General features: G+C 35.6%; 1 protein-coding gene across 2 annotated transcripts in view; it reads left to right on the top strand.

Moving 5' to 3' along the window:
• The first annotated feature begins 6,237 nt into the window (after positions 1–6,237).
• Positions 6,238–9,658, top strand: part of LOC117335657 (sorting nexin lst-4-like) — a 41,436-nt gene continuing 38,015 nt past the window's right edge. For both annotated transcript variants that reach the window (XM_033895804.1, XM_033895803.1), the window contains exons 1-2: positions 6,238–6,278; positions 7,682–7,768. In XM_033895804.1, coding sequence (XP_033751695.1) covers positions 6,264–6,278; positions 7,682–7,768 — 102 coding nt within the window. In that variant the 5' untranslated portion in view covers positions 6,238–6,263. The remainder of the gene's footprint in view (positions 6,279–7,681; positions 7,769–9,658) is intronic.

Below are 9,658 nucleotides of genomic sequence, written 5' to 3'. Positions count from 1 at the left end.
CGTGATCTACCCCTGGTATAGTTATAGAAAGTGATATTTAGAGACAACCACCTGGTCCTAACAACAACGTAAGGGAGGTTACTCTTACAACCACCTGGTCCTAACAACAACGTAAGGGAGGCTACTCTTACAAACACCTGGTCTTAACTTCTTAGAGAACAATCTAAGGGGGGTTACCCTAACAACCATATTTGCATAGAAGACGTTAAAAAAATCAAAGCATAAATTACTGAAACTCAATTTCAAATACCCAGAATACTTTTGAGTTTGATCCTTTCTACATGTCTCGCATTTAAGACACTTTGAAATTCGAATTATTCTCACTAAAATTGTTAAATTGATTAAATTCCTCACAGCAAAATTCAATCCATTCTTAAAACATAGAGTAAATACTTAATGTTGTAACGTTTTCAAATACATACACATGACAATATTTGGCCTACTATAACATAAAATGTACAGAGATATCTCCATTTACAGTACAGTTATACAGAGATATCTCCATTTACAGTACAGTTATACAGAGATATCTCCATTTACAGTACAGTTATACAGAGATATCTCCATTTACAGTACAGTTATTCAGAGATATCTCCATTTACAGTACAGTTATTCAGAGATATCTCCATTTACAGTACAGTTATACAGAGATATCTCCATTTACAGTACAGTTATAAAAAGAGGAAATGCATGAAACAACAACCCTACATCAACTTTGTAAGATCTGGAGAGTCAGGCGGCAAAACAACAGCACACCAGAGAGGGATACTGGACGGAGCTCAGAACTGGGAGATTCGGGTTGACTTGGACAAAGACTGGTTTTAACAGAGGTCGTCCTATTCAACCTTCGTCTAGATATTCTACTCTGGACACGAGAATGATAATTATTTAGCTTACTGTCCCCTGGGAAGAGCGATGTCAAGAGGCATACGAGCAGAAAAGAAAGAAGTACGTTAACCTTGCTGATGACGTGAGAGCAAAAGGATGGTGTGTGTGGGTCATGCCAGTAGAGATGGGGTGCAAAGGATTCCCTGCACAGTCAATGTGGATGCTGTTGACCGAAGGGCAGCTGTACAACGACTGGCAACAACAGCAGAGAAGTCGTCCAGCTGGCTTTGGTGGAGAAGGGAGGACAAGAGCTGGAAGCCATCCATCGACGGGCAGTGATATGGCCAATCACTGTCTAGGGCGTTCCAGGATAGGAGTCGAAACGTCCAGTGAGAGGTGGTCCTGGCTGACGACGTCGATTTTGTTGTCAGATGACTGTATGAAGGTACTATACAAAAATATATTCATTTACAGTACAGTTGTATCATCTTACGACGACGAGTATGACCAAGAACACCGGACAAATGATTTAAGGAAAACTAATTTCGGCATCATTCCAATATCAGTGTTTCAAGTTGGCGAATTAAAAAAGATAAAATGAATGCTTTGAAAACTGCTTAGAAAATTAAAACATCATATTTAAGAAGTAGGCACTGTTAACAATAAACAGTGTTTAGAACTCCATCAGATGGTTCGATTAAAAGAATGAACACTTTCTGTAATTTTAAAAGAAATAACAGAAAGAAAACAAAGAATTCTCGTGGAATATTGCGACCTGATAATATAAGCCTTATTGACGCTATAAACATTCCAGTAATGTAACCATGGTAAATACTAACCGCAATATACCGCTCGGCTGGAGACATCTTCTCTTTAGCTCTATCGGCTGAGCGTAAGAATAGAAATCCCGAGGTACCGGGTTCGATTGCTAGCGCAGGTAGTGATTTCAAATTATCACTTACACCACGAGACTCTTTCTGATATTGGATATGAATTCAAACTAGAGGCCCACGGACCTCGACGGTCATCTAACTATAACGTATTGTTGGTTATTATAATTCTACTTGTGGAACTTTTGATAAGACCAAAAAGTAACGAGTTCATTAAAGTTACCATCAATTTTCAGTTCAGTGGCACTAGCCGAAATGGTAAGGATCAAAGTGTGTTTTTTCTAGATGGAGACCATGATGGCCATCTTGAATTTTGGACATGCCAGCTAAAGTAATACGAACACTTAGTCAGCACCATATCGGGGCCTTTTGTGGCAAGTTTAGGATTAATTCCACTACTGGAAATTGAGAAGTTTGAAATAGGAGTTGCTCAAGAAAACCATGGTTACAAAATCATATTACAAAACGGACACCGTGGCTGCCACGAAATTTTGATAAGGCGAAAATGTGAGAGCACTTTGTCTGCTTCCCTTCCTCGCCATTTTTCAGCTCAATGACACAAGTGGAACTTGAAAAGAAGTAGTGTGTTTTTTTCAAGATGGTGGTCGTGGCGGCCATCTTGGATTTTTGACATGTTCGAAAAGTAAGGACATTTGGCCAGCATCATCTCGGATTTGTATATGGCAAGATTCAACTCAATCCCACCAGTGGAACTTCAGGAGAAATGTGTAATAGGAGTTACTCAGGAAAATGAATTCTCAAATTTGTAACAGGATTTAGTGAAGAAAACCGTGATGGTGCAATCATTTTACAGAATGGCCGCCGTGGCTGCCATTCTGAAATTTTGATCAGACCAAAAAGATCAGAACACTTCCCTTCCTTAACACCATCACCAATTTCCAGCTCAATAGCACCAGTGGAACTTGAGGAGAATTTTAAAGTGTATTTTTTAAGATGTGGCCATGGTGACTATCTAGTTTAGTTTAAACATATTTTATTTGAAAATATCCAAAAGGAATTGGACACAACTTATAAACGTCCTTTTCCATAAACATGTATACAATGGCATTTACAAATGACCCATGATTCCATACCCGAAAAATAAGAACATTTGGTAAGCACTATCTAAGGGTCATGTATGGAAAGTTTGAGCTCATCCCAATTATGGAACTTGAGAAGTTTAAAATGTGAAAAGTTTACGGACAGCGCATGACGGCGGACGGCGGACCATGACGGACGGTTACAGGCGAACGGCGGACCGTGACGACGGACGACGCACGATGTCTATAGGCATCCTGGCCCTTTGGATCAGATGGCCTAACAGAAGGAAGATTGAGTGTTTATTTCCACAACCATGTACACAATTCCTCCAGATTTGCCCCAAGTCTACTTGTCATGTTTGAATTCTTGCCCTCACGTGTTCTGAGTACACAAACATATTTTGCATTCTAGGATTGTATAAAACGTATTAAATTATTTGGTAATAAATACAGACCTTAGTACGTATATATGACGACTAGTGATATTAAAATGACATCGTGTTCCGTCCCTTCAGGACTTACCATTACTAGAGACAAGTCAATAACGTTCATAATTAATCCCTGATCCATTTTCAGGGTTGAAAATTGATCCTGAATATTATCAATCTTCATAGAAATCTGCCCTCGTTCAATATTCATTGTTAGAAATAGATAATGGAATATTTTGACAAATTTTCCTCTTAAATTATTCAGCATTGAAAATCCGTGTTATATTTCAACATAATATTTTGGGACCCAGCTCTATATTCAACGTTGACAATGGATTCTGGAAGATGTTCGTACCATTTCTAAAAAAAACTAATCAAACAAAATAATCTGGTTCCTTATAAAACGTTATAATTGGATCTCCGGATAAAACGTAGTTTGTTTTATTACATTTGTACATATTGACACCGGTTCTTCCTAATCAAAATGCGACTTTGTTGGGAGGCCTTTCACCGATAATTGTTTAATGGAATGTAATTTGTTAATTTTGTATTTAATCGTGTGAGCCATTAAACAAAACATGCCTCTGGTTAACAAAATCTAATTAATATATAAAAAGCAGGGATTTGCAATTTGGAGACTTCTTAATAGATCTAATCCTAAACACTACAGCGCTGCCTTATCCGACCATGTATAGATACATAGATACTAAGATTTCATTCAGACAAAGGTAGAACATTACATTCCTTTAACATTCAGGTTGGTAATAAATAATATATTAAAATTGAAACATGCAAAGTTCGATTTTTTCTTTAAAACAATATTTCTGCGGTTGAGTTTTCCAATGTTCGTCTGACTTATATTAAAATGCCTTGAATGTTTGTATTTACTATATTCGACGGGAGAGTGCTCCCTACATCGACAGCTCTCTGTGTAAACGAATATTTTCTAACATTTAATCTCGATTTTTTTTTTATAGATCTTGAGGCCATGACCCCGTGTTGAGGAACCATCCTTGATTTTAACATATCTGATACTTCACAATCATATTTCCCGGATAGTATTTGTAGACCTCTATCATATCACCACGTAATCTCCTATATGATAGTGTTGGTAGGTTCAGTTTTTGTAATATTTGCGTTATATAGTAAGTCCGTCGGCCCAGGAACTTGTTTTGATGCTCGACGTTGAATATTTTTTATCGTTTTGATGTGGGTTTTTTTCGAGATGGCAGTTCGAAACTTGATTTAAATACTCGATATGTGTCTAACCAAAGCTGTGTACAGCAACTTAAAACTATCCAGACTCATGCATTCTATTTTTCTCCGTAAAATTTCCATTAACGAGTATTCACTTTTTCACATAATGATAATTTATTGTCTACTGTGACACCGATGTCTTTTTCGAAGTTCACAAACTCTAGTACTCCTGCCTCTTCATTGAGGATGCAATAGAGAGTTAGCGGTATCCCATATGGAAATAATCGGGCATTGGTGGAGGTACACGTGAAATTTTACTCTTAAAAGTTTGAAAGGTAATACATGATTTTACATCTTTATCTAAATTAATTCACAAAATTTAATGTATTCATATAATGTCAAGGCGACTACGAGGTGCTGGATAAGTGTTCATTAAATCACGTGTATTAAGTAGAGTAAGTGTTCTAGGTAGACGGGGCACGTTTATTGTGAATGCTATAAAAAGTACACAGTTTCTGCTCTTCTCTGAGTAGTTTCCAAGGAGTACCTAGGTATAATGACTCTCGTGACTCGAAAGTCGTACGACAGGAGACGACCCTCGCTGTTTTTAATTGAACTATGTGGAGCTTCTAGCATAGGTCGAATAAATGATAGATATTATATCAAGGGCAGTTTTTCCTTCTTTGTATTTCAATTATCTAAAGCAGGTTCTTCTGAGAAGAATATTTTATTAATTGGTTTAGATGGTCAGTCCATTGACACCGAATTGAATTGACAACCAGGATACAGAATACCGTGATGTAGTAGCAGTTCGACCATCACCTAGACCTCTACGCCAGACTTTGTCAAGTCACAGAAGTAAGAATATTCGTTTCGATAATGTTATGGTACAGGTATATTTATTGAACGATGGAATTGTAAAAAAATATAACTTTCTCTTGCAATGTTCGAACAGGGACATACATGTACATAGAATAACCTAACCAGTGCACTTGGAATTTCTTCAGCTTTTTACAGATTCAAAAACTGAAAAGTTTGGACGAGTAGTTATGGAGATTTATAAGTGGTTCACAATAAGGTAGTTTAGTTAACTCGATATCATCTCGCTACGTCTATTTTTGAATATTACTTGTAGATAGAGACAGTACGCCCCTGGTTCGAAACATACATATACTAAATATATGGCAAGTCAAAGTGGAAAAAAGTCCCCATTTATGGGTATTAATGAATCGTTTTATAGATATCAATAAATATTTTTTTATTTCCATAATTCATTTATGGAAATCAATAAATAATTATTGATATCCATAAATGAATTATGAAATTGCACAATTCGATTGATGGATATCAATAAATGTCTATTTTTTGGAAATTAATAATTAGGCGCATTTTTTAATATCAATAAATGATTTATTGGTAATAGAAAAAGATTTATGGAAATAAAAAAAACCTTTTGGATATCCAAAAATAGGCGATTTATTGATATCAATAAATGATTTATGGAATTCTATAAATGGATTATGAAAATCAATAAATGAACTATGGATATCTATAAATAAATTATTGATATCCATAAATGGGGACTTTTTTCCACTTAGGCTTGCCATATAAATGCATAGTTTACGCCGGAAAATTAGTCTACAGACAAGCGACATATCGGGATACTAAGCCATGATGAAATTGAAGCAGGCACAGTTTGATGATGTAATTTGTAAAGAGGATTAAACATAATCTGAAACTGGTTAAATGAGAATGACCAGTTTCAAATTGCGGGAAAAAAATCCGGAAAAAAAAATCGTTTTACAATGTTGCTTTTCAGCAGAGTGTTCTCCCTTTTGTCGTATTTACAGAGGGCGCAGTTAATCGTGTCAGATTGAGTCATGGCGGAGACCACGGTGAGTTGAACTTTACCCTGTTGTTGACTGTTTACACTGTTTTGTTTCCGTGATAAACACAGAGTTTCAACTTTAATTTTCTGAAATTCCTTTATATGTACTTACGAGTTATTGAGAGACTTGCTGAAGTTTGAATAAAGTCAGGGGAGAAATTGGGCTAGTTTCGTGACCCACCCCCAAATGGCAGACTGTCATTTTGCAAAACCTGAGTCAGTGGGGTGAGTCGTGATGGTGTGATCGAATAGTTTATCTAAGCTCACGATTTCACTATGGGTTGACATTTTAAAAAGAAAACTTCTGTTAATTAACCATTTCGTTTAGAAATATGAAACATTTGTGTAAATAATGGGTGCATGTCCACTGTCACAGCAGGTAGCTCTCGGTTAAAAGTGAAAATAAGTGTCTTCTTGATGCTGCTGGGTTATATCTACCTCTGCCAATTGATTTGGACTTAAGATAAAGTGCTCATTAGACGATCCAATTGGCCTATAGCGAAAATTTGACTATATTTTACTAGTTTATGTCCATATTTTATGTGATTCAAATTAATATCGGAGACTAAATATTTTAACAGAAAAGTGTCATTATCTGTACAAAAGTAGCTACTGTATTTAGATAGATAATGACCATTTATTTATTGACATTTGATGCTGAATTTATTGAAATGGCTAGGACTCATAAACTTATGACTATCATATATATTACTTATAAACAAAGTAAATTACATCCCTATTTTGTTTCATTGGAAATTAAATTAAAATAGCTCTGGAAGCTAATGTTGTCTGTACATGTTTTAATAACAACTTTTTAAATGAAACTACTTGTATCTTCTATCTTGTAATGGACCCTCTTAAATGGGAGACTTTTGTAAGGGTCCATTACCCTGTTTATTATTGATAAGAACCAAATTATATTTTATAAAGACGAATTTTGTCACATACAAATATCAGTGCTATACATATAAGGTTAAAATACTGTCCTGCTTTCTAAATTTTACACTTAAATTCTTACCATCATTTAATAGGCCCATGTACAGTTCTGCATAGGCACCTGATGCAAAGAAATACAGTACTATAAGTTACATGTTACCAGGCCATATGATATTTAGTATATGACATCAGTTGTTTTGCGTATTGCATAGTATTAGTAACAAATTCATCCTAAAGGTTTGATATCTTTATTTGTATTATTTTGGGTTGGTTTGATTGGTTTAAAGGGTTCTGACTAACTGCATTTAATTTTGGTCTCAAGAGTTCTGACTAACTGCATTTAATTTTGGTCTCAGATATGCTGTATCCCCATCCATGATGAAGTAATCTAAAGTCACCCTACATGATATATAGTCATAATCAGATTCTGGTTATTTTCACCCTGTGATGTTTTTATAACTGGTTGTGTTTCAGGCCCGTGCACTGTATGACTTTGATGGAGACCCAGATAATGGAGAGCTGAGTTTCAGGGGAGGAGATGTTCTTTCAATCATTGCACAGGTAATTGTTCAACTTCAAATGTAACTTCTGTCCTGCAGCATTCATAATAGTACATCCACGGAAGTGATCATGGTATATATGATGTCTAGATATGGAACATACCTGGTAGAGAGAATGGTATATATGATGTTGGTACATCCCTGGTAGAGAGAATGGTATATATGATGTTGGTACATCTATGATAGAGAGAATGGTATATATGATGTTGGTACATCCCTGGTAGAGAGAAAGGTATGTATGATGTTGGTACATCCCTGGTAGAGAGAATGGTAAATATGATGTTCGTACATCTATGGTGGAGAGAATGGTAAATATGATGTTCGTACATCTATGGTAGAGAGAATGGTATATATAATGTTGGTACATCCCTGGTAGAGAGAATGGTATATATGATGTTGGTACATATCTGATAGAGAGAATGGTATATATGATGTTGGTACATATCTGGTAGAGAGAATGGTATATATGATGTTGGTACATCCCTGGTAAAGAGAATGGTATATATGATGTTGGTACATCCCTGGTAGAGAGAATGGTATATATGATGTTTGTAGAGAGAATGGTATATATGATGTTGGTACATCTATGGTAGAGAGAATGGTATATATGATGTTGGTACATCTATGGTAGAGAGAATGGTATATATGATGTTGGTACATCCCTGGTAGAGAGAATGGTATATATGATGTTGGTACATATCTGATAGAGAGAAAGGTATATATGATGTTGGTACATCCCTGGTAGAGAGAATGGTATATATGATGTTGGTACATCTATGGTAGAGAGAATGGTATATATGATGTTGGTACATCCCTGGTAGAGAGAATGGTATATATGATGTTGGTACATATCTGATAGAGAGAAAGGTATATATGATGTTGGTACATCCCTGGTAGAGAGAATGGTATATATGATGTTGGTACATCCCTGGTAGAGAGAATGGTATATATGATGTTGGTACATCCATGGTACTGAGAATGGTATATATGATGTTGGTACATATCTGATAGAGGGAATGGTATATATGATGTTGGTACATCCCTGGTAGAGAGAATGGTATATATGATGTTGGTACATCCATGGTACTGAGAATGGTATATATGATGTTGGTACATCTATGGTAGAGAGAATGGTATACAATGTATATGATGTTGGTAGAGAGAATGGTATATATGATGTTGGTACATCCCTGGTAGAGAGAATGGTATATATGATGTTGGTACATCCCTGGTAGAGAGAATGGTATATATGATGTTGGTACATCTATGGTAGAGAGAATGGTATATATGATGTTGGTACATCTATGGTAGAGAGAATGGTATATATGATGTTGGTACATCCCTGGTAGAGAGAATGGTATATATGATGTTGGTACATCCCTGGTAGAGAGAATGGTATATATGATGTTGGTACATCTATGGTAGAGAGAATGGTATATATGATGTTGGTACATCTATGGTAGAGAGAATGGTATATATGATGTTGGTACATCCCTGGTAGAGAGAATGGTATACAATTTGTATATGATGTTGGTACATCCATGGGGGAGAGCTTATACAGCTTATTAGCTATGATTTTATATCTTTAACTTTGAAATTAAATGAATAACTTGTAATTTAAACTATAAGCCAGTTTAAGACAATTTTATTTTGTACAGACAGAATACGAAAATTAGCACTTAAATATTCGATAGTAACATGCCCAATGTATCCATATAAGTTACTTTGTCATATAGCTATGTCACGGGTGAACATATATAAGAATGAATCTGAAGGATTATTATCTTATCTTATGTGTACATGTTGTGAGAACAGACAGAGGAAGTACACACATTATTTTGTAAAGAACCCTTGTGTAATGATCAAGTTTTGTAATTATAAATTTGATATT

This window comes from Pecten maximus, chromosome 10, assembly GCF_902652985.1.
Source record: "Pecten maximus chromosome 10, xPecMax1.1, whole genome shotgun sequence".
Taxonomy (NCBI): domain Eukaryota; kingdom Metazoa; phylum Mollusca; class Bivalvia; order Pectinida; family Pectinidae; genus Pecten; species Pecten maximus.
The sequence above is the reverse complement of the archived record's forward strand: the minus strand, read 5'-3'. Positions and strand labels throughout refer to the sequence as shown.